General features: G+C 41.1%; 1 protein-coding gene across 1 annotated transcript; it reads left to right on the top strand.

Moving 5' to 3' along the window:
• The first annotated feature begins 497 nt into the window (after nt 1–497).
• On the top strand, nt 498–24,763 carry rnf139 (ring finger protein 139). The gene is made up of 6 exons (XM_033637560.2): nt 498–1,057; nt 7,547–8,202; nt 11,078–11,225; nt 12,539–12,645; nt 17,965–18,216; nt 20,466–24,763. Exons 1-6 carry the CDS (start codon nt 895–897, stop codon nt 21,246–21,248), a joined length of 2,109 nt encoding a protein of 702 aa, XP_033493451.2. The 5' UTR covers nt 498–894; the 3' UTR covers nt 21,249–24,763.

The raw sequence follows: 24,763 nt of genomic DNA, 5'->3' as shown, positions 1-24,763 counted from the left end.
CTGTAAACATGATTATTGCAGTTTTAAATTTGACCAGATCTAAAAATTTCAATGCATGTGACTTTAAAAACAGTATGTATGTGTTTTCTGTACCTCACATTGTGTACTGTGTTGATTGCTCTCTTCTGTAAAATGGATGTGTCCTTAGGATGTGCTTTGAACAGTCTACAGTAATATGATAAGTAGTAGTAGCCTATGGTGAATTAAAGATGTGATAAATTATTGCTGTTTGTAAAAACCGTTTAGCCAAATCATGAATTACCAAAATATATTACCATTTTACATTTGTAAGAACAATAGTTTTCAACAACAGAGATTTAAAGTACAAAATGCTAAAACAAAGAAAAAAGCCTTTTTTGTTTGTTTTGTTATTATTGCCAAATATCTAAATATGTAGTTACTCTTTTTTGTTTTTATATTTATGTTACAGTTCAGAAAAAATGTAAATGTTTGTGAAACAGTTACGTAACTCCCACTCCCTCTGATTACGTCACGTTACGTCGGAACCAACAGCCTGGTAACTTCTGCGCTCTGCCAAAGGAAGAGGAAATACCAAATTTAAAGATATCCTGATATTTTTGAGGATACTAGATGAGACAGGACTCCGAGGAGAACTGAGATGGAATGACTGGCGGCAGTAACACTTTGGAGGGGACCAACCCGACATTAAACAGAGGAGGAAGAAGAAGAAGAAGAAGAAGAAGAAGAAGCAGCAACAGGAGGTTGAGATGGACAGATATGGCGGCGGACGGTAACAGGTTCCCGGCTATCAAATAAACCCCCGGCAAAGCGAAACCGAAGACGAGAGGCGGCTCCCAGGGAGCTTTAACATATTTTAATGTTGCATGAATAGCCGGGGCTCCACAGGACTGTGAGCCCTCCTCTGAAGCCTGCATGGCGTCCACCCAAGCCCGGCTAGGCCAGCAGGCCTTAGCGGTGCTTGATGTGGCTCTGCGAGTTCCCTGTATCTTTATTATCGACGCCATTTTTAACTCTTACTACGACCCTGGTTCGGGATGGGCCGGGGCGATGGGGAACGTGCTGGTCAGAGTCATGGGTGAGTATTTTAAAGTCCAAATTTAGTCAACAGCACCCAGCAAATTGTCAGTTACTGTTAACGTGTAGCTGACACTGCGTTAGCCGTGACGTAGCACTGTGAAGCCATGTCACCTGTCAAACTGACTAAAGCCGACTTAGCCACCAGCAGTAACATCAAAACGAGCCCGATTTGTCTGATACTGTGCTTGAATGGTTTACCTCAAACCTCATTCAGTCTTATCTGAGGAAAGCAACTCGGTATCTAGCTATAGCTAACCGGCTAACGTCATGTCTTTTAATGACAGGGGTTGTGTCAAATTCCGTATCCTCGCCAGAATCCACTGTTTAGGTCCTTAAAGTAACTGTGGGGGGCATTTAGGCAGCCTGTCATTCTGCCTGTCATAATAGGCTTCTTTACCCACTGTAACATTTCCCAGAGAGCTGTTACCTTATCCAATCCATCATCTGAACTCTGTAGAGGACTTGGTGTAGGCATGACAGATGTAAACATTAACATTGCAGTGTTGTGCTGCATCCAATGATTACCTTCATTACATTTTCGATTAATAAACAAAATGAAAAATGACGATCACAGTTTCCCAAATAGACAAGAATGAGATAAGAATATAAACAATAAAAAAGAACAGCATAAACAGCAATACATAGCAAAAAAATAGCAGTAACAGTTATAGCAGTAAGGGACAGAAAAACAAAATGAGCAAACACTGTTAAACTGTATTGTTCACAATAAAACGAAACTTTCACGTTGATACCAGTAAAATGAACCCAAATCAGCAGTTTGATGCGGCTTCTGCAGTGATGCGGGCACTGCGCCAGACCATCATGGTGAAGAGAGAGCTGACCTGAAAGGCGAAGCTCTCAATTTACTGGTCCATCTATGTCTCAACCCTTACCTATGGCCATGAACTCTGGTCAGTGATGGAAAGAATGAGCTTGCGGATACAAGTGGCCAAAATGAGTTTCCTCGGAGGGGTGGCTGGTCTCAGCCTTAGAGATAGGGTGAGGAGCTTGCATCCAGGGAGCTTGGAGTAGAGCCGCGGCTCCTTTGCGTCGAAAGGGGTCAGTTGAGGTGGTTCAAGCCTCTGATCACGATGCCTCGTGGTGGGCGCCTCTTGTAAGAGGTGTTCGGGCACGTTCCACTGTTAGGAGGCCCCGGGGCAGACGCAGAACACACTGGAGGGACTACATATCTCATCTGGACTGGGAATGCCTTGGGGTCCCTCAGGAGGTGCTGGAAAGTGTTGCTTGGGAAAGGGGCATCTGGGGTACTTTGCTTGGCCTGCTGCCCCCACAGCCCAGCCCCAAATAAGTGGATGAAAATGGATGGATGGATAAAAAAGGTCCTCAACTAGGTTGCAGCAGTATACTGATTCCAAGGTGTACTGTGGTATCAAAATTAACAGTTAACATACTGTGTACATTTGCTTATCTATGGTATTGAAAAAAATGCAACTAGACAGAGAGTCTCATCAAAATGTTTGTTCACCCAGAGGCAAACCTTCCGTTGTTATTCTTTTAAGGATCATTGTAACTGATGATAATGATAATAATAATTCTGTGATACCGTGAAGCCACAATATTTTCTTAGGCAGTTATCAAACAGTGAGAATCTCATGTCATTGCAACTTTGTCCTCAGCGTAATTAATTTAATACCAAAGCCCAAGCTGACTAACTTAAGTGTTTTGGTTTTTTTTCTGACCAAAAGCCCAGAACTCAAATATATTCAGTTTACTATCACAGAAGAAAATTGGAAAATATTCACATTTGCAAAGCGAGATCCATTAAATCTTTTGAATATGTGCTTTTAAAATGGTTTAACTGATTTATCTAAAATTAGAATTAACTATTCTGTCAATGAACTAATAATTTCACCTCTGATAGCCTCATGGTCATCTTGATATCTCATATTAGTAGAGTATTCACAAAATGGCAGAAATCACAATATCAAGTTGTTTGCATTTTTGCAGTCTGATGCACTTTGAGTTTTCTTTTACATTTTTCCTTTTACAAAATTACATTTATATTATTGTATTATGTGATTCTCAACAAATGTTTTCTTCTTGTTGTAGCACTTGACAGTGAGAAGTTAAGCCTCTCAGTGCCTTGAAACACTTGTCTACATTAATCACAGCCTTGCTTTTTGCTCCTCGCAAACAACATGGTTAAGCCTCTTTCTGTGGAGTGATTAGTCATTAGAACTGTACACAGACAAACAACCACTAGGTTACATAACTCTTCATTTGTACAGTTTAGACCTTTGAACAGCTCAGGTCCCATCAAAGTCCTGTTGGTGTTAGCCAGGAGCTCTGGGTTTGGAGAGCCAACAGGCCAAATGAGGTGCTTTTTAAGTAGGTAAGGCAAGAGGCTCATGTTGCTTCAACCCACGAGTCTTTCATGTTAAGTACCAACACATAAACCAACTAATTTTTACCTGAAATAAAACTGAAACAAGACTGGAAAAGTGCTTTAAAAGCTATCCAAATCAAAAACTGAACAGTAATATCTGAATATATTCAAATTAAGAGTTCTTAAACAACTAGGTTCAGTTAAAGTCCATTTTGTCAATCAACTCTTATCAAAGCTGATCCAGGGTTAAAATTGTCCTTTGCTAAAGCATTTCAGTTAGAGGTTGACCTTGTGGGGCCTAATGTCAAGGTGGCAACCAGCCGTGAGGGATGAGTCAGTCAGTAAAGAGACAGTCCAGGACAGTATACTGACTTGAGATTATATGCAAAAACTACATAACACCTGTTATATTTTAATACTGCATTTCTTCTTCCTTTTTTCTTTTCTTTTTTTTTTTTAAGATGAAATTAGTTTTGTTTTGCTGCTTATAAACGTACAATTTATATATATTTTTAATCAAAATAATAACAAAATGCAGTGCCGTCATTGTGATCAGTTTTTCCCGGGTAGGATTCCTTCAGTGTTCATTGTTCAGGAGGTTTTTACTGGGCGCCAGATTATCTACAGAGGTCTCCTCGTCTCTCGAAATAAACAGGCTAGGTGATTTAAACCAGTAAAATCCCTGAATAAAGCTGTTTCATGTATAAAAAAAAAATCAGTGTTCTGTTTGGCTTGTCGTGTAGGGGCTGCTAGCCCAGCTCCTGCTAATGTGTGGGGTTTTTATTTTTTTTTATTTATTTATTTTTTTTGGTAACTTGAGATCCAGACATTCATGGGGGTTTTTACCTGGAGCTGAATTATCCACAGAGGTCTCTGACTCTCCAAAATAAACAGACCAGCTGATTTAAACTAGTGAAAACACTTAAGGCAGTTTCATGTTAAAAATGAGTGTTTCCCCAACACTGTATGGCACAGCAGGGGCTGAAGCTGAGCTGCCACTATAGTTTGTTCAACTTGTTTTTAAGATCCAGACATCTGATGACTAAAATTCTTCATCTGGTTAAAACATATTGTTAAGACAATCAAGATCTAAAAATTGTATCATAAAAATGTGGCTTAAAACTGCTTAGAAAGTCAAATTTTGACAGCTTCCAGCAGACAGCCACAACCCTGATGCATGAGCAAAGGGGATATGACGTCACTGACAGGTGACGCTGACCAACTGACACGGACCATGTCCTTGGTTATAATGACATATTTCTCTGGGTTTGATCATTGTTGGAAACATTTGGGATAATGTAAGTACACAACTCAGCAATATGTGTAACATTGGTCTAGTCGTTTTCAGACATTTTAATGCGGAAAAGTAAAATATATCTTTATTTTGACTACTGCAGCCATATGTCAGGTTGGTCTCAGCTAAGACACCAACTGTTTACAGCTCAAGGTCATTTGTGTTCAACCGTTCAAGTTCATCGCCGAAGAAAAACACTATGTATAAGAAAACAGTCCTTTTGAACTTTTGAGCTCTTTAATTTTAATTCCAAGTGGCATTTAAAAAGTCTTTCATTTTTTGTGCAATTAGATTCATTGGTTTCAATGCAGCCACATGGCAGGAACGCTCAAACGCCAGAGAGACGGCAATCACAGCCGACAGATATCTTTCCCTTCCATAAATTTCAGTCTGTGGTAAATATGGAAAAGTTGATCATTTTAGTGCAGGGCTACCCAGACCCAGCTTTACATCTGTCCCACAGACAATATGCCCACACACTTATAAACAGCACCTGGAAGAAGATCAGCTCTGCACTCAGGATTTCAGTTTAATAGGCTATGAAACAGTGCTTGTTAAGGTTGCTTAGCCACCTCAGACACAACCTGCTGCCACGCTCTCTTGAAAGCTGGCTCAAAAAAAGGCATAACAGTAGCACCCAGCACCTGACCTCATGTTTTTCAGGCGGTTAAAGACGCAGCATGTGTTCGACCCCTTAAGCTGTAAGAACCTTGATAACCTTTAACTGTGTTGCCAAAGTGATAACAATGCTGTGAGATGTGACTAGTGCTGAACGATTAGATAAATTTCTGCGATTGTGATTTGAGTGGACAATATTCCGATTTGTGATTGCGATTACAATATAATACATAAATGGTATCATTAGTCTTCTTGCTTGTTTCAGTGTTTCCCCTACATTATATTAGGGGGGCACTGACCTGACCAGACATAGTTATTGTTATGGACAGTGTGTAAATGACCATCAACAGACTGGCGGCTTTCAGTTGTCCCTTTGTCTTTAACATTACACAGCTTGTCATTCTCTCACATGCATTCTCCTACTTTTCTCTGTGCTGTCTCAAGTGTTGATATAGATTGGTCGTGTTGCCGCGGGGCGTGGCGACTTTAACTTTTAAACTTTAACACAGCATGTCTTTCTGTTCAACGTTGTCATGCAGGGTATGAAATTAACAAAATATTTTGGGGGCAATTTTGGCCCCCACGGTCTAAAAAATGGGGGCATTTTCAAAATGTTTGGGGGCCATCAAAAAATTGTAATTATGTTCTAACAATAAGCACATGAAAAGCAAAACCAACTAAGATAGTGTCTTCACTCTTCAGTAGAAACCACTATAAATGAAATAAATAATGGGTTACATAAAGTTATGGTTGCAAAATATCACTCAGATTTCCTATAATTCAACCAGTTTAAATGTGATGATTTAATCATTAATCTACTGATAGCAGTACTAATGTTTCACCACATTACAGTTACTTTTACTGTTAAAAAGGCCAAATTACTATAAATTCCTTAGATGCAATCCTGGAAGTAAGTTAATTTAAAATTTAACATTCATTCTACCTTAATTTTTCATTAATTTGTCATTGTGTAGACACAGATCACCCAAGAAATGGTTAATTTATACTTATGGTACAGCAAAGCCCCCTCCCCTTCTCTGTCAGATTACTCTCATGTAATCAGTGCAGTCTCGTTGATTATGTCTGGAAAATGAGTTGTAGACGTGACGGTAAATTAATTTAATGAAAATAAAATTATACTTTAATGTCAGATTGTAATACTGTTAAAAAATATAAATACATATAGTTTCAAAAACTTGGGGGCAATTTTGGCCCCCCGAACATGGCTTTTGGGGGCATTCTTGGATAAATTGCGGGCCAAATGGCCCGTGGCCTTTGCTAATTTCTGACACTGTCGTCGTGCCTGAATCCAAAGTATCGCCATATAATAGACATTGCGTCTTTTTCGCCACCAACTGAGCCTGTTCGTGGTCGTGCTCACGCTCTTCTTCAGCATCCATGTTTGTCACTGCTGCACGCTGGGTGGTCACCTGACCATACGTGCTGCACACACCAGGATAGCTTCTGGGCGTAATGTCAGCAAACTCCACACACTACAGGAGAGGTAGTCATGTTCACAGGCACACACGTTAACATTTATTTACATTAAATCGCAAATTGCAGCCTTTTATGCGGTTATGTAATCGCACAGCCTGACATTGCGATTGCAATTGCGATAGGTTAATCGTGCAGCATTATATGCGACACACTCTTATTGTGTGTATTGTGGACAGCATTCCTCTCACATGAAGAACTCAGGTGTTTATTTTATCCATATAGTTTAGTTTGCTTCCATTTTCAATCTCATGACAGGTCATCCGTCACAAGCGCACCTGCAAAAGTTTTTGTATGTGTTTCGCTCCGCACACCCTGACAGTGACCTGCAACCAAACATCTGGGCTGTTATGTCTTAAAAAATGTTAAACAGGATTTGTTTGATGACTAATTCTCTTTCTGTTTGCCTTGCTTTGCCCTGCTACATGTTGCCTCTGACTTTTCAGGATCATAGCGCTGTGAGCTGATGATAGTTTTCCTTCTAATCTTGTTTGTGTTTCACACTCTTGAGTCATTCTGTCTCAGAACCATGTTCTCATTCTTCACTTAAAAATCCAAAACACATAATGTTGTTTTATCAAACAGATTGACTTTAGTGAGTTGCTAATCAGACAAACTTACAAGCTACAGTCAGCAATAGTTCATTTTATGGTTACTTTCTAGTCCGTGTGATAGAAAACACTTTTATCACTTTAATGTTTGTCTTTTCTGACTGCGTCTCTGTTGTGTCTCAGGTGTCCTCATCTCCAGCATGGTGCTGCTGCTCTCTCAGAAAGCCTTGTTTAAGTTCTACACCCTCCTCTTTGCTGTTCTCCTCGGCATGGCCGCAGTCCTCATCAACTACTACGCCACCTCCCACATAGACTTCTACAGCGCCTACTACAAAGCGGCATTGGGGTTCAGACTGCTGCCCAGAAACGGGCCGACGCTGTGGCTGGGCATGGCCGCTGTCCAGCTTGTTTTTGGTGTCGGCTACGTGTTCCTGCTCAACCTCCAGTCAGTTTTTGCCGCTCTGGTGGTCCTGGACATCATGATCCCTCTGTGGGGGCTGATGATTGAGCTGCCTGCAGATGTCAGGCAGCTGGTAGCGGTGTTCTCGGGTCTGGCGCTGGCTCTCAACACAGCTGTGTGCCTGGCCATGAGGCTCAAATGGTTTTACTACTCGTGCCGGTACGTCTACCTGCTCGTACGGCACATGTACAGGATGTATGGGCTTCAGCTGCTGCTAGAGGACACATGGAAGAGGATCAGATTCCCAGATGTTTTGCGGGTGTTCTGGCTGACCCGGGTTACCGCCCAGGCACTGATCCTGGTCTACGTGGTGCTTGCGGTGAGGAGGGAAAGCGGGGACGCCACAGGTGGTGCCACCGACGGAAGCTCCGATTCACAGGTGAGATTAGAACGAGTAAGTGTGTTTTTGATTAGGAAATCTGCAGGTCACTGTAAAGCCTTGGAAAGCACTGAATTCAGTTCCTCCAAAAAGGTGTCAGGGGGAATTTCATTTACAATGGTCTTGAACATTTTTTTGGCCTGCTTTAGACAATAACATTAGTTAAAATATTTTTTGTATTTTAATATTTTTTTTTAATTTGATTTGATTTTGCCTTTACTGTCAAAAAAATCTGAAAATGTGTCTTGCGTCCCACAGTCAACTGTGTAACATAAATACAAATAAATACAAAAATACAAAATAACGTTGAACCAAACAACAAAACCATACAACAACTGCTGCAAATCACATCAGAAATTGATATAGTGCAAGTGGATATAGTGCAACAAATTAATCATTCCTAATAAATTACACTGTATTACACCATGTTCGACCCAGTTACACTGAGGCTATGTTGAAGCCGCACTCTGGTTTAATAGGTTAACAGACAGAGAAACAACTGAGTTCCTGAAGCGGTTCAAGCAAGCCTTAGAAAGCAAATGTCGTGTTGTACCCTGCTACAAAATTAATTTATATGAATGAATGAATTAATTAATTTTTTATTGTTGTGTCATGAAAGTGGTTATGCCCAACCTGCAGGGGCTTACAAGACACCTTAAAATCAGAGTAATATTTTCAGGCAGCATTTAAAGGAAAGAAAATGTAAAAAAAAAAGCAGCAAAGTCATTGTACATAATCAGATCGTCACTGTGTAAGACCAGGTTCATAGATCACTCACAAATGCATTTACTGTGTAGCACTCTAAAAGAGAAATCAAGATGAATACTAATTAAACAAACTTTATTTTGCCTTCTCTTCCAGGCTTTAGAAACCAGAGTTTAGATCAGCTGTTTCATAGAACATTAACACTCTTAAGTCATCATAGTTTGTACAATATAAAAGAAAATTAGACTCACTATCCACTTCCCCCAAATCACACAATTTACCTATGGCTAAGCCACGCCCCCCTCCACTCACTCAGACAAAATATCAACATTCATTGACCGGCGCTATGGTAGGTGTCACAGTACATGGCATTTCCCAGGAGGCAATTGATGATTTCTAGAGACATAGTCATTGAGAAGTAACCAAAAGGGCCTAAACTACGCATTGGAGGGATATATTAATTTTTTTTATTGTTGAGAAGGTCGATGAAAAGCTTAAATTACAAGCCAAAATGTACAGGTCCCAGTGTAAGCGTGATAAACTGCATCTGCAAGGTTTTTGGCTCAGAATATGAGAAAATGATAACGGCCTTTTTAACATCTTTACCAAGAGTGTCTCTGCGTTAGTTTGGTGCTACAGTATTTACATTGAATCATTCAGCATAACGTTTGCCAACCTTTGTTATCTCTGTGATTACAGAAAAGTTAATGAAGCTAAGCTCCAGAAGTTAACGTTAGTTTAACTAGAGCCCTTTGGACAACAGCTAACAATGATGTACGATCACCAAAGTACAAAACTAGAACAAAATAGGCTAATGAACTCCCAGCAAACAAGGTGACATAATGAACAGTGCAGCTAGGAGCTAACGTTAGGCTAACGTTAGCTAGAGATGTTAAAGATAACTTTATATTTCTTTCCAGCAAAGTGACAATATGTTGCCTCAAACATGATGTTGACTTACCTTAAAACAGATGTACACATCATTGTTAATCTTATTCACGTTGAGTTGATGTGGTCTAACGTTACCGCACAACTTTATCCAAAGGAGACACTTTTCTCGGTTGAGATGTGGTTTAGGAAAGGGTAAAAAATACACCCCGTCACCCAGCCTCTCAGGATACCTTGTGTCGGAGTTGCATGTACCCCACGCACACCGTTTGACCATTTTTAAACTTCAAATCTCAGAATAAGCTCATAAAACTGAACAAAACTGACTTTCTGTAATGCATTTCAATGGACGTCCAGGCAGAGAATGTCCGAGTGTATGGGAATGGCTATACGCACTGTGATTGGCTCATCCCGTTTGAGGGCGGGGTTTAGCCATAGGTCAATTCACATATTCTGTTTTCCTCCTGAATTTTGTTAAATCACCTGATCTCAGTGTCCAGAGGAAGAACACCAGCTCTCAGCTGTGCAACTTAAAGGGATAGTGCACCCAACAATGAAAATTCAGCCATTATCTACTCACCCAAATGCCGAGGGAGGCTTGGGTGAAATTTTATAGTCCTCACATCCCTTGTGGAGTGCTTAGTTTTTCCATTTGTTCTCAGTTTGAGAGAGAGACAGGGGCAACACTCTCTCTCAGTCTTCTGTACTCTGTGCCCCTGATGGCAGGGGGTACACAACAATCCATAGCTTGAGCAACAGCCGTAGAGCCAACGAAATCTGTCTGATTTGAGCTGGAAGGTGAGCAGAGAGATCAGGGTGCTGGCAGGATGGAGGGAAGTTGAACATACTTCATTTACTCATACTACCCACATTATGATGATACAAATCTGGTTGGAAATCGGTAGTATCTTGTTACTGAATTATGATCAGCCTGATTGTCCCCTCTGGTTTTCCATAATGCTTTGACCAGTTTAACTGTTAAAAAAATATTACATTGCATTCTGTGTGGCATTAAAAAGGTCTGAAAAGGTCTTAAATAGAATTAGTTGAACATTGCATAAGTCCTGTTTAATGCAGGTCTGTAAAATCCTGCACACTGCAGGAGCAGCTTCTGTCAGTATCTGTCTCCTTGGGAGGCAGAATTAAACCTGGCTGCAGTGGTGCCTTGGATTCCTCAGAAAGGTAGGCACACCCACAAAGCATGCACAGTCTGAGTGCCTGCATGTTAAGAGTAAAGGGAGTTCTAAGTAATGATGTAGCTGAGTGACTGCTCTCTTTTCAGGGTTACCTGCTGAGCTGGGACGTGTTCTGGGATCTGACCAGTAACCTGATCATCTCTGGCTGTGACTCCACACTCACTGTCCTGGGGATGAGCGCTGTTATCTCCTCTGTCGCACACTACCTCGGCCTCAGCATCCTGGCCTTCATAGGTATGACTGGCTGTGACTGTGTTAATAATCTGCATACTGGCTATAACAGGGCTTGAAATTAACTTTTTTACATGGTAGCACAAAATTTTGCTGTTGCTCCTAACTTTTTGAAATTAGGAGCACCAGTAAAATTTTGGGAGCACCCACCTTAATGTAAGAAGCACCAACAGTTAAATCAATTTTTTTTTATTGCAACAAAAAGTCGACATTTTACTGTATACATTACATTGTATGTGTATAGTACACTTATCATTAACAACTTTTTCAGTTAAAGACATTTTTAGAAAAAATGCCACTGTACCACTAAACACCACTGTCAATGAAAGAGAACCCTTACTACGGTGGGCACGTCATCAGAATAGGAGGGGCAAGGAGTGGAGTGAATGCATTTCGTAAACAACAAGCTACTGATTTTGAAACTGCGATGGTAAATGTGTTGAACGAACTGGAATGTACATTTTCTTTAAAAGCAGAGCAAACGGCTGCACTGAAAGGTTTTATTGAAAAAAAAATTATGTGTTTGCCGTCCTTCCTACGGGGTTTGGTAAAAGTTAATTTACCAACTGGCTCCGTTGATCGGGAAAAAGATGGGACTCAGTGAAAACCCAGTGACTATTGAAACGACCAAGCTGGGAATCACAGCCATGCAACTCAGAGTCCACAGTGAGGAGGAGGAAAGACACACAAAGACGGCAACACTCTTTCCCATACATCATCACAGCTCATCTCCGCAACAGCTTGCTGGTCTGTTTACAGTGGCGTTGTGCTAGCCTACGTCACACGTTTCGTTTACTCTGATTGGTTTTCCGTCTTTCCAGTTGCGTGAAGGGGCACTTTGAGTGACAGCCGTTGATACCGCCCCTCGGGAATAGAGGAAATGTACGCTCCGTGTCGAGACCCATTCGCGTTTTGCGAATTGGGTCTGGACACGCCAGGCTAGTTCAGTGGTGGTTCAGTGGTGTTTCTTCTAAAAAAAGTCTTTCAGCGTTCTCTTCATTTTCTCTTCTCTCCGGCATAAATTAGATTTGGCTTCTAGTTAGTTCTGAGTGACAGAAGTGCCGCGGTCGCAGAGTGATTTGAGGCTAATAACCAATCTAAAATTAGCATTAAAGTCAAGCTCACGTTTGATTGGTCACTGTCAGCTCACGAGGTAGAGAGAAGTCTGGGAACTTTATCAATGTAGCCTGCTAACTTTTTCAAACTTTTTCAAAATTCTATTTTGAGGTCGCACAGATTAAATTTTGGTCACAATTTCGAGCCCTGTATGAGAATGCTGCTGGAGTTTAGTGTGTTGTCTTGTTTTGATCCCTCAGGTTCCACAGAGGAGGAGGACAAGCGTTTAGGCTTTGTGGCTCCTGTCTTGTTCTTTATCCTGGCTCTACAGACTGGCCTCAGTAGCCTGGATCCTGAGCAACGCCTGGTATGTCATTACAGCATTTATGACTCATTATGCTTGTTTTCCTCCGCTGTTTTCATTTTGACTTTTTGTGGGACTTTGTCTGTCCTGCTCTCCAAAGCAAGGGCTTCCTAAAGCCTCTGATTTACCCAGTGGTGTAGTGGTAGTTGAGGTGGTGAGTTGATGAGGTGACTAGGTAGGTGGGTAGGTTGACTAGGAGGAAGTGGGTGTACTCTCCTATATATTCCAATGGATTTTCGGCTGATAGGTTGGTATATGGTAAACAGCCAAAAGAAGAGGTGCTACCCTCCACTACACCACTGGATATACGTGATTTGAAGACATTATACAACAGTAACTTCCTGGAGTGTTGCCATGTTGATTATTATTTTCTCAATTTGTTAATTATCCCCAGTGTGTGTTGCCCAGGGTATTTTGTTTCATGATGTTCTTACCTATACAGATTGAATGAGGTGGTCAAGCCTATTTTGCACACCTGTGTGATAGGGATGCACCGATTTAATCACTGCATGTCAGCAAATAAAAATGATATTCACTGATGGCAGCAGCCAATGTTTTTCTGTTGTGTCACATCAATTTTGCGTCAGCTAAAAAGCAGGGCTCCAGACTAAGTCCCTATCACACAGAAAGCATTTTGCAGGTTGCAAAATGCGAGGCGTACCGTACTACCGCACTTTAAAAAAAAAAAAAAAAAAAAAATGCCACTAGTAAAAAAAAAAAACACTTGCTGCGCCTTTTTAGTGTTACCAGGTAACCACCCCATGACCTCGTAACCCTCTTGTGTAATCAAACTACCATTTATGTTTTATTGTATTATTTTTTATTTATTTCCCAGTAATTAGTATCTAGTTTCTAAAATGTTCAGGCAGAGGGTACTTGCTGTAGCTCTGGTTGAGGGTAAGAGGCTGTCAGCAAATTGTTTGTTGGGCACAGGGAAACGGAGATCTGTGTGGGTACATGAGACCCTTAAAAAAAGGGTGGATCAGGAGGAGTACCACCAGTTGGTCCAGGAGCTTCGCCTCCATGGTGGCCGTTTCAAGTACTGCACTGAAATGCTTCCACGCCTGCTGTTTTCTGTTGAGATGGTAGAAACTGTGGTTTGTAAAGTCGTATAGCTCTGGGTATCCAGCAACCTCTACCACCAGTTTCTCCTCCATTGTTTACCAACTGTAAACTTGTTGTGACCACCACAGAAGGCCCGCCTCTCAAATCACCCGATTGGACAATGGGAAAAAAGAGATGACATGGGGACTTTTCCGCACTGAGTTGAAATTTTTTCAACTCGAGGAGTTCAGAGCGCTCCGGCAAAAACGGCACACGTCTGGAGCACAGAAACACAAGGTGCCCTGCAGCGCAAAAACAGCGAGCAAAAAGCTTCATTCTTGTTTAAAACAATTACAAAAAGCTGCCTGCTGCTAAAACACTTTCTGTGTGATCAGGGCCTAAAGGCATCCTGTCATAACAGGCAAAGTAGAGAACGTGTTTGGGATGTACAGAGATCTTTCCCGGGACGCTGTCGGGATGAAGTGATGCAGTAAACTTACTATCGACGTGTCAGGAACACACCCTGTTGTTTCCCAGATAATGAGCTAGTTAACAATAGCTGTCAGCAGCTAATGACACTAACTGCTAACTGAGGTTGTATTGATTTACATTATAACGTGTTCAAGCTCTACTCCGTTAAAATGAGTTTTGGGCGAAGGTAAATCATAGAGTGTGTCCCGAATCGCATGCTAGACGGTAGACTGACATGCAGCAAAGGGCCACAGGCTGGAGTCGAACCCAGGTTACTGCGGCAACAGCCTTGTACATGGGGCGCCTGCTCAATCCACTAAGCCACCGATGCCCCTACACTCTGAACTTTGACCCTCTTGCTTTTATATCCATTACCTTAGAGATAAAACTAACGCCACTCACCGAATTTGCAGGGGATGATCAACCCAAAAAACTCTGCCATTGTTACTTTGCAATGTTTGTAGTTATAACTGCACAAATTGTAGATTCTAACATATTATATTTGTGACAGTGAAATTACATCTGCAGTTCTCTGACTTTTTTTTTAAGTAATTTTTTATTTTCAAAATTCAGGAACACATATTAAAGCATACAAATGTATAACATTGTTATTTTTATAGTTTACGTCCTTTTGTTGTTTTTAATATTTATAGTTATTTTGTTTAGTTAAACAATCAATATTCCTGTTATTACTATTTGACTGGTCATCGGTTACTTATCAGTTACTTGATTGCGTTGTCATCCATCATTGCAGCTTCTGACAGATTTCAACGAGTTGTTAAGCTGTCATCTGTTTGGGGCTCAGTCAATGTGAGTCTGTTCAGAGGATTGTGGGTGAGAATAGCCAGAAAAGCATGCTGGCTTGTACACTGCAAAATTGGACTGGATGTAGGAGAACATCCTGGTATATTTTGCATACTGCTTTTCATATGTATTGGGACATACTAAATCTTTTTCTGGCATACTATATAGTATTGTAGTATGGGTATTGGAATGCACAGAGAATGTTCTCATGATGTGTTCAATGTAATCTTGTAGAATGTAGTTTTTGGTCAGAAACTTAAAAAAAGAAGTAATTTGTTTATGTTTCCACAGCAATATAAAAAGATATTGGAGAGGGAATCAATATATATATGTGTGTGTATGTGTGTGTGTGTGTGTGTGTGTATATATATATATATACAGTACAGGCCAAAAGTTTGGACACACCTTCTCATTCAATGCGTTTTCTTTATTTTCATGACTATTTACATTGTAGATTCTCACTGAAGGCATCAAAACTATGAATGAACACATGTGGAGTTATGTACTTAACAAAAAAAGGTGAAATAACTGAAAACATGTTTTATATTCTAGTTTCTTCAAAATAGCCACCCTTTGCTCTGATTACTGCTTTGCACACTCTTGGCATTCTCTCCATGAGCTTCAAGAGGTAGTCACCTGAAATGGTTTCCACTTCACAGGTGTGCCTTATCAGGGTTAATTAGTGGAATTTCTTGCTTTATCAATGGGGTTGGGACCATCAGTTGTGTTGTGCAGAAGTCAGGTTAATACACAGCCGACAGCCCTATTGGACAACTGTTAAAATTCATATTATGGCAAGAACCAATCAGCTAACTAAAGAAAAACGAGTGGCCATCATTACTTTAAGAAATGGAGGTCAGTCAGTCCGGAAAATTGTAAAAACTTTAAATGTGTCCCCAAGTGAAGTCGCAAAAACCATCAAGCGCTACAAGGAAACTGGCACACATGAGGACCGACCCAGGAAAGGAAGACCAAGAGTCACCTCTGCTTCTGAGGATAAGTTCATCCAAGTCACCAGCCTCAGAAATCGCAAGTTAACAGCAGCTCAGATCAGAGACCAGATGAATGCCACACAGAGTTCTAGCAGCAGACCCATCTCTAGAACAACTGTTAAGAGGAGACTGCGCGAATCAGGCCTTCATGGTCAAATAGCTGCTAGGAAACCACTGCTAAGGAGAGGCAACAAGCAGAAGAGATTTGTTTGGGCCAAGAAACACAAGGAATGGACATTAGACCAGTGGAAATCTGTGCTTTGGTCTGATGAGTCCAAATTTGAGATCTTTGGTTCCAACCGCCGTGTCTTTGTGAGACGCAGAAAAGGTGAACGGATGGATTCCACATGCCTGGTTCCCACTGTGAAGCATGGAGGAGGAGGTGTGATGGTGTGGGGGTGTTTTGCTGGTGACACTGTTGGGGATTTATTCAAAATTGAAGGCACACTGAACCAGCATGGCTACCACAGCATCCTGCAGCGACATGCCATCCCATCCGGTTTGCGTTTAATTGGACGATCATTTATTTTTCAACAGGACAATGACCCCAAACACACCTCCAGGCTGTGTAAGGGCTATTTGACCAAGAAGGAGAGTGATGGAGTGCTGCGGCAGATGACCTGGCCTCCACAGTCACCGGACCTGAACCCAATCGAGATGGTTTGGGGTGAGCTGGACCGCAGAGTGAAGGCAAAGGGGCCAACAAGTGCTAAACACCTCTGGGAACTCCTTCAAGACTGTTGGAAAACCATTTCAGGTGACTACCTCTTGAAGCTCATGGAGAGAATGCCAAGAGTGTGCAAAGCAGTAATCAGCGCAAAGGGTGGCTATTTTGAAGAAACTAGAATATAAAACATGTTTTCAGTTATTTCACCTTTTTTTGTTAAGTACATAACTCCACATGTGTTCATTCATAGTTTTGATGCCTTCAGTGAGAATCTACAATGTAAATAGTCATGAAAATAAAGAAAACGCATTGAATGAGAAGTTGTGTCCAAACTTTTGGCCTGTACTGTATATATATATATATATATACACACACACACACACACATACACACACATATATATGACATTGTGTTATTGTGTGCGTATATATATACGCACACAATAAAAAAACTATTGAAGCCGTTATTTCTTTTAAAGATGTTTTTATGTGAAAGGAGGTTATTTTAGAGGTTGTTTTGTCAAGGTGTATGATTGACTTTGCTCATTCAAGGTTAAAGTTAAAGTTCCACTGATTGTCACACACCTGAGTGTGTGAAATTTGTTCTCCGCTTTTGACCCATCCCCTGAGGGAGCGGTGAGCAGCAGCACCGCTGCTCTCGGGAATCATGTGGTGATCTAATCCCCCAATTCCAACCCCCAATGCTGAGTGGGGAGGCGTTTTTATAGTCTTTGGTATGGCCAGGGATCGAACCCATGACCTCCCAGTCTCAGGGTGGACACCACTAGGCCACTGAGCTGGTAGTGTAGTGTAATGAAGGACTGAATGACTTTAAAACAGTTGAGTATTTTTTTTATAGTGTAGATTTCTTTGCTTCCCTAACACAAAAAGGGGCATAAATAATAACAAAAACAAAATAAGTAAAAACAACAAAAAAAACTGACCCGATTGTTATTTTAAGAATAGCTGTCAGCCCAGGATTTCACATTCAGTGCATCCCTGCTGTCTGACCCTGCTCAGTACTTCACAAACTGCATATTTAAACCTATATTATAGAATAGATAGTTGAGAGATGACAGGAAATCAGAGAGTGAGAGATGCAACACATTACTCAGATTCAGGCAGGCGTTACATTTGATCCTAGATATTGTAACCACAAAGCCACTTTGGCTTAAGTCTTATTTGGACTTCTAATTGGCATTAAACAAGTCTTGAACTTTGTTAAGCCTAAGTTGATGAAACTTGCAGGCATCTTGAACGGATTATGTGGAAAACATCTTGTTGAGAGGTTATATTTTAGCACTGTACATCGTTGACTAAGAACCTTTCTCACTTTGGTTTGAAGGTCCGCCTGAGCCGGAACATGTGCCTTCTGCTGACGGCCATCTTGCACTTCATCCACGGCATGACCGACCCTGTCCTGATGTCCCTAAGCGCCTCCCACATCTCCTCTTTTCGCCGCCATTTCCCCGTCTTGCTGGTGTCACTGGTGCTCTTCGTTCTCCCCGTGGTGCTCAGCTACGCCCTCTGGCACCACTACGCCCTCAACACCTGGCTCTTCGCTGTCACTGCCTTCTGCGTCGAGCTCTGCCTCAAGGTGAGGAATGAGAATGTACTGTTGCGTTTGTTTTGAAGAAGTGCACACTCGGATACTTCCTGTTAGGTCTCATCAGTCTGTGAGGTTTAGTGTATGATATTCTGTGATGGAAGACTGACTTTTAACTGCTTCGCTCTGACCTTTTTTTCTACTGTTAAAGTTCTATATGTAACTGTTTACAGTTATTCATTGTTTTTTTTGCCATTGGGTGAACAGATTGTAACAAAAACAAAAAACAGAGACCATCCCCAACTTTTTTGGTTGCCTCACAGCTTGTGGACTGACTTCTACGTAAAGGATTCAGGACAGATATTCCAGGAAAATCCAAGGGATGTGACGTTATGCGAGTGTCTTGCCTTTCTTCAGCTCTGCTACAGTTGCTAACATTCGCTACAAAATTGATTCTGCTAATGTCAACAAACTACCAGCATCCATAACGTACACATGCTGTCTTCTGTTGTACATTTTACAGTGGCGGCCCAATGGAGACAGACCTTTACTTAAAGCCCTGTAGCAACTTGAATTAAGCCAGAGCAAGACCGAGCGCCAGGTCTGATCCTGGACTGCCCTCTCGACCGCCCTAAGTCCCGTCCGAATCAGCAAACCTTCTGTTGCTACAGTTACACGGGTTAGACTATCACCTAGGGCTGGGCGGTATGGCCTAAAATCAATATTAATAAATATAATATATTATGTAAGGGATAATGTATAATGAGCCGGTGAATACTGGGAAAATAACTCCCGACGGGAATATATTCCCCTGAATAAAACCCCCTGAATAAAGCTCATTATACATTATCCCGCTTATTACACGGCTAATTATCAGTTAAATAAATAAAGTTGTCTGCCTCCGCGAAGTGCATTAAAACCGACCGGATTCAACAACTTTTGGTAAAGTTTTGTACTCACCCAGGCTTAGTGGACTGAACAGAGGCATAAAGCTCGCGTAAAATGTCATTAAGCATGACTGCTGAGTGTGTATTAAAATCCGTGTTCTTTTGTTTTTGGCAGAGAAAGTCCGTATTCTTATTCTTCAGCGGCATCCCATTCCCCAAAATCCTTGTAGCTACTCTCCAAATAAGTTAAAAGAAATGTTAAAATCAGCCACTTCTGTTTGTTTTTTCCCTCGGAAGTTGTTTGACAGCTGCAGTGTTGCAGGACAGTGTCCCTAGCAACGCTGGGCTACATAGCAACTGTGTAATATCAGACCGCTGAATGCCGCAACTGACCAATCAGAATACAGCATTTAATAGAGCCGTGTAATAAATTATTTATATTATATATATATGCGCGATACAGAGAGACAGAAATGACATGCCGTCGTGTAAACAATGTAAGTTGTTACTCACCAAGTAGAGCTAAGTCATCTGGTGGAAAATAATGCATCCTAAAAAAAAAATTATAAATCGCAATATATATCACTGGGGGCAAAAAAAATTGCAATGTCAATTTTTCCCAATATCGTGCAGCCCTACCACCAACATGCTGAAGAATTTGTCGTTGTGTAGCGTTATTTGACGTAGATGAAAACAAATGCTCTACAAATATTCTTTCATTTGTTCCATTTTAGATGATAGCGGTGGACCAATTTCATATTTGTTTACTTACACAAGCACTCAATCTCAAAACAATCTCTTGTTTAGAATAGAAACTCAATCAAATTTGTGTTGTTGACATCGAAAACCTGTAAGGTCTACTTTTTCTACACAGAAAATTCACAGGAGGAATCGATAAGGGAATCGATAAAGAATCGGATTGATAAGCAGAATCGATAATGGCATTAATATCAGTAAAATCCTATCAATTCCCATCCCTAGTCTTGAGTGATAAACATCATCTAATTCATCCAGACTCCAGGCCTGATCTGGCTCATTAGCTAGCTTGCCGTCTGCAAATTACTTTTTCAGCTAACGTCACAAAGCAACCAACGCCAGGTCAATGCAGAGTAGTGTAACTTGGTTACACTTAGCTGGCTAACCTTAGCTTACTTGCTCCTTCACGTTATAGCTCGTTTTTCTCTGCAGGTGTAGCTATCTAAAGGAGGGGCTACTAATCTGTTTTAAACAATTTTTCCACCCTAATGTGTGACTTGCACAGAAAACAGTAGGCTCAGGCTTTTTCCTGTGGATCATACAATAATGTTATGCATTGCCCTTTATCATCTGTTCACCTCATCCTAATGTTCTTTCAGATGTTACTGGTTGGTACAGCTTTCAGTAAACTGTATCTAACTGGTTTCTTCCCTCCAGGTGGTGGTGTCACTGACAGTCTATGGTCTCTTCATGGCGGATGGCTTTTCCAATGTCCTGTGGGAGAAGCTGGACGACTACGTGTACTATGTGCGCTCCACAGGCAACATCATTGAGTTCCTGTTCGGCGTCATCATGTTCGGAAATGGTGCCTACACCATGATGTTCGAGTCGGGCAGCAAGATCCGTGCCTGCATGATGTGCCTCCACGCCTACTTCAACATTTATCTGCAGGCCAAGAATGGCTGGAAGACCTTCATCAACCGCCGCACAGCCGTCAAGAAGATCAACTCTCTGCCAGAGGTGCGTGGGGACCAGCTGAGGGACATTGAGGACGTGTGCGCCATCTGCTACCAGGAGTTCGCCACCTCGGCCCGCATCACGCCCTGCCACCACTACTTCCATGCGCTGTGCCTGAGGAAGTGGCTCTACATCCAGGACACGTGCCCCATGTGCCATCAGAGAGTCTACGTCGAGGATGAGAACCGAGACCGAGCTGCCTTTTCTAACAACAATGGGGGGTACGCAGTGCCGCAGGACGATGCTGCTGCAGCCCCACCAGCACCAGGGGAACACCAGCACGGACAGCCAGCCGCAGAGCTGCCCATTGACAGGGTGGTGGCTGGCGTCCAGGCTGCAGGTGTAGCCGGAGAGCTCGACAATGAGCTTCTGGAGGACAACGACAGCATAGAGTACGACGAAGATGAGTGGGGGACTCAAAATGGCAGTATGCCAATAGAAGAAGACTATATCAACGATGACACAGACTCTACCGAGGACTGACTGGAAGAGAACTGTAGAGAAAATCTACTTAAATCTTTATTATATTTAAGTTAAAAATTAATAATAAACACAACAGCATCTTAATTTGAAAAATGTCAGGGATGTCATTCTCTTTTCTCTTGTTAGTTTCTTTTTGTTTGATTTTGGGTTTTACTCTATAAGGGCTCATGGAAATAGTAACTGCTGCTCTCATTCTGTGTGTGTGTCGAGTGTGTGTGTGCCGGGGCTGCATGATGTACACCAAAAAGTCATTCTGTCATTTTAATTTGTTTAATAGATTATTTGATTAATTTGATCCCAGAATTATTTGAGATCCTGATCCAAATCTTGCTCTGTGGGCTCAGCTGTCTCCACACGGTTTGTTTCCTGATGCCTCAAACGTTGACACACATCAGGAAGTTAATTTTTTTCTGCACAGCTCAGGTCTGCCTTGTTGAGCAAGCTGCAGAAAAATGAAAATAAACAACACTTGAGTCACAACTTTGTTTAGATTTTGTCACTTGTGCCACCCCAGTGAGTGTTTGTGTGTGTGGAAGGATATGTGTTACAGTGTGTGTGCCTGCCAACATGTAATGTTCTTAGAAGATGTCTTAAAGATGCGGTTCATGTTCCCCAGCAGTGTATTAAAGGGGAAATGCTGGAGTGTGTTAGTTTATTAACGAAAAAACTGCAGTGCATAGAAATAGAATGAGTAGAACGGACAATGAACTGTTGCCGCGGCCATTTGACTTAAAAATGGCGATTGTTGTCACGGTGACAATGCTCAAGTCAAGTCTATTTTGGCATACTGTTAAGTTTTCAAATAAGCTGCTAAGTTAGCAGCACAATTAAAGGTCCAGTGTGTAGGATTTAGGGAGATATATTGGCATATATTTGAATATAATATGCATAATTATGTTTTCATCACTGTATAATCACCTGAAGAATCATTGGGTTTTTGTTGCCTTAGAATGAGCCTGATCATGGCTGGATGCCAATAAATCCTACACACTGCTCCTTTTAAGCTAGTTTTAGTTCAGTGAAAGAGAGAAACTTGGACAGTTGTATTTTTCTTTTTAATATGTTGATTTCTTTATTTGTTTGATACCACTGAAGGTAGTGAAGTCTCTGCTCAAACACATCTCCCAGCTGAAACTACGGGGAGATATCGTTAACGCAAAAGTACTTTACAGAGTTACTTTTCTCAGTCGGTAGTGCTAGATCCAGCAATGTGCGATTCCTATCTAGCTGCAATGCAACAGAGATAGTGCACAAGACGCCACTCCACTGTTCGTTTGGTCATTGCTGTAAAGCCTCCCCTCACTGAGTTTGAAACTTGCTGCAAGTGGGTTTGTTTATACAGTTTTTGTGGAAGTTAGCCTGCTACAACAGTTGCAGTGGCAGTAGTACACATAAAAATGATCGCCACTCTGACCATCCTGCTACATTGATTTGAATGGGAATATCCGTTCTACTCTCATTTTATTTCTATGGTAGTGATTAAACAAGTAAAGGTCTCAATATGCAGGTCAGGTTTTGGGAGTTTCTCGAAGGTGTTTAGTTCAAGAACACATTTTTGTGCACTTCCGTTTGATACCTGCTGTCATTACTTCCTCCAGCTGTTTTTCCCATAGCGACTGACTGATAGTCTCAGTGTTTTCTTCTTCGTCACGTGTCAGTGGCATGCTCAATACTTGCTATCAAAATATTTCTAACTTAACCAGCCTTGACAGCTGTCAGAGTCTGACCTGCAGGTTGATCACAGCTTGTTGTTTCACACCTCTTGAACACTTTTCTCCTTACCGAACTGAAAGAGTGTGTTTGTGTCTAGAGAGAGAATGAATGAATGAAGGCAGAGGAGTGAAGCAGTTTTCTATCAACTCTACGCCAACCAGAGAAAAACAGAGGTGTGTGTGATTAAAAAGTGACTTGCTACTGTAATCACTGATATACCTCTGTCATTACTTACTACTGGTCTCTTGTGTGACCTTGCTTACATTTGTGTACGTTATTGTACATATAATAAAACAAACACGTGCACACTTTCTCCCTTAGGATAAGACAAAACTTCGTTTTCAGTTACTTTTTTCTTTCAGTAATGCAAATTTCCACATCTCTCCTCATGTGAATCAGTATTTAGTTTGGTTAAATTCTTGTTTCCAGCCCAGAAATTGTTGCTTGTAATAAGCGCGCTGGTATTCCAAAAAGTATGTCAGGTAAAGTGATTATGTCTCTATGCTCCTCACAAAAATACATAATGAAAAGGTGCCACTTGTTTTGTCTACCTGCATTCATTTGAAAAGGAAAAAGGTACCGCCATTTGTTTTGTGTCAGTTATTAGTCATGTTGTAGGAGCAGATGTCATTTTTGTTCTCAGAAGACTCATCATATTCAGTTAATGCACCTTTTAGTGTCAGATCACTGGTACAGACGAGAGCTTTCTTATTCAGTCCAGCTCGGGCATCAAATGGTGATGACTGCAGCTTTGTTAGGGCTCAGACTGTGTTTCTGCTCTCAGGGCCTCTGCAGCACTGGAAGAGTATTTTTAATACATTTATGAAATTCAAGGCTTAAAAAAATCTTAAACTGCAGGAAAATGTGAAATTACATTTTCTGTTATTTCGGAATTTGCAGACACTGTCATGTCACACTCTGTGATATTTATCGTTAAGTTTGAGCTACAAGAAGCAGTTCCTCTGTTTTCTAGCAGCAGACATCCTACTGAACACTAGAGCTGCAACGAAGAGTCAATTGGAACAAAATTAATCACTAGCTATTTTGAGAATTGATAAATTTTGTCATTTTTCAAGCAAAAATGTTGAACATTTGCTGGTTTCAGCTTTTAAATGTGAGAAATTGCTGTTTATTTGTCATTTATGGGAGTAAATGAAGTGTCTTTGGTTTTTGGACTGTTGGTTAAACAAGAAAATCTGAGGCCATCATGTTGGGCTCTGGGAAATTGAGATGAGCATTTTTCACAATTATTTGACTTGATACAGAGCAAACGAGTGACTGAGTAACTGTGAAAAATAATCAGCAGATTAATCTTTGTAGGAAAAAAAAAATTATTAGTTGCAGCTCTACTGAACACTGATCCAAAATCTTAAAACTACTGGAACAACAGAGAGACCCAGAAAATATTTAGGAGCTGTGTTTTCCCAGTTTTACACAGTACAGATCCTTCAGTGACCACAGAGGTCTTCATCGTGAATTTGTATTAAACGCTTTCAAGCACAACTCCTGTGAGTATTACGTTGTTTAGACTTCCACAGCCTGAACGTCTTTAAGGGTTTGACCTCAAACTGGTGTGCATTACTGTTGTAATTTCTGCTCACAGGCAATAAGCTGCAAGGAGTCATGAAGTTGTTGATGATGAGACAGAGAAGGAGTCAAATCTGATGAGAAAGCTGTTTGTGCTCTGAAGAACTTTGATTATTAGTTTGATTGTTCTGAAAGCTTTTAAAAAGGTGAAAGCTGTTCATTTTAACTTTTGTTTTAAAAAGAGATTTATGTAAATAAAATCATCTTTGATATGA

Source organism: Epinephelus lanceolatus, chromosome 16 (assembly GCF_041903045.1).
Source record: "Epinephelus lanceolatus isolate andai-2023 chromosome 16, ASM4190304v1, whole genome shotgun sequence".
In the NCBI taxonomy this organism is placed as follows: domain Eukaryota; kingdom Metazoa; phylum Chordata; class Actinopteri; order Perciformes; family Serranidae; genus Epinephelus; species Epinephelus lanceolatus.
The sequence above is the reverse complement of the archived record's forward strand: the minus strand, read 5'-3'. Positions and strand labels throughout refer to the sequence as shown.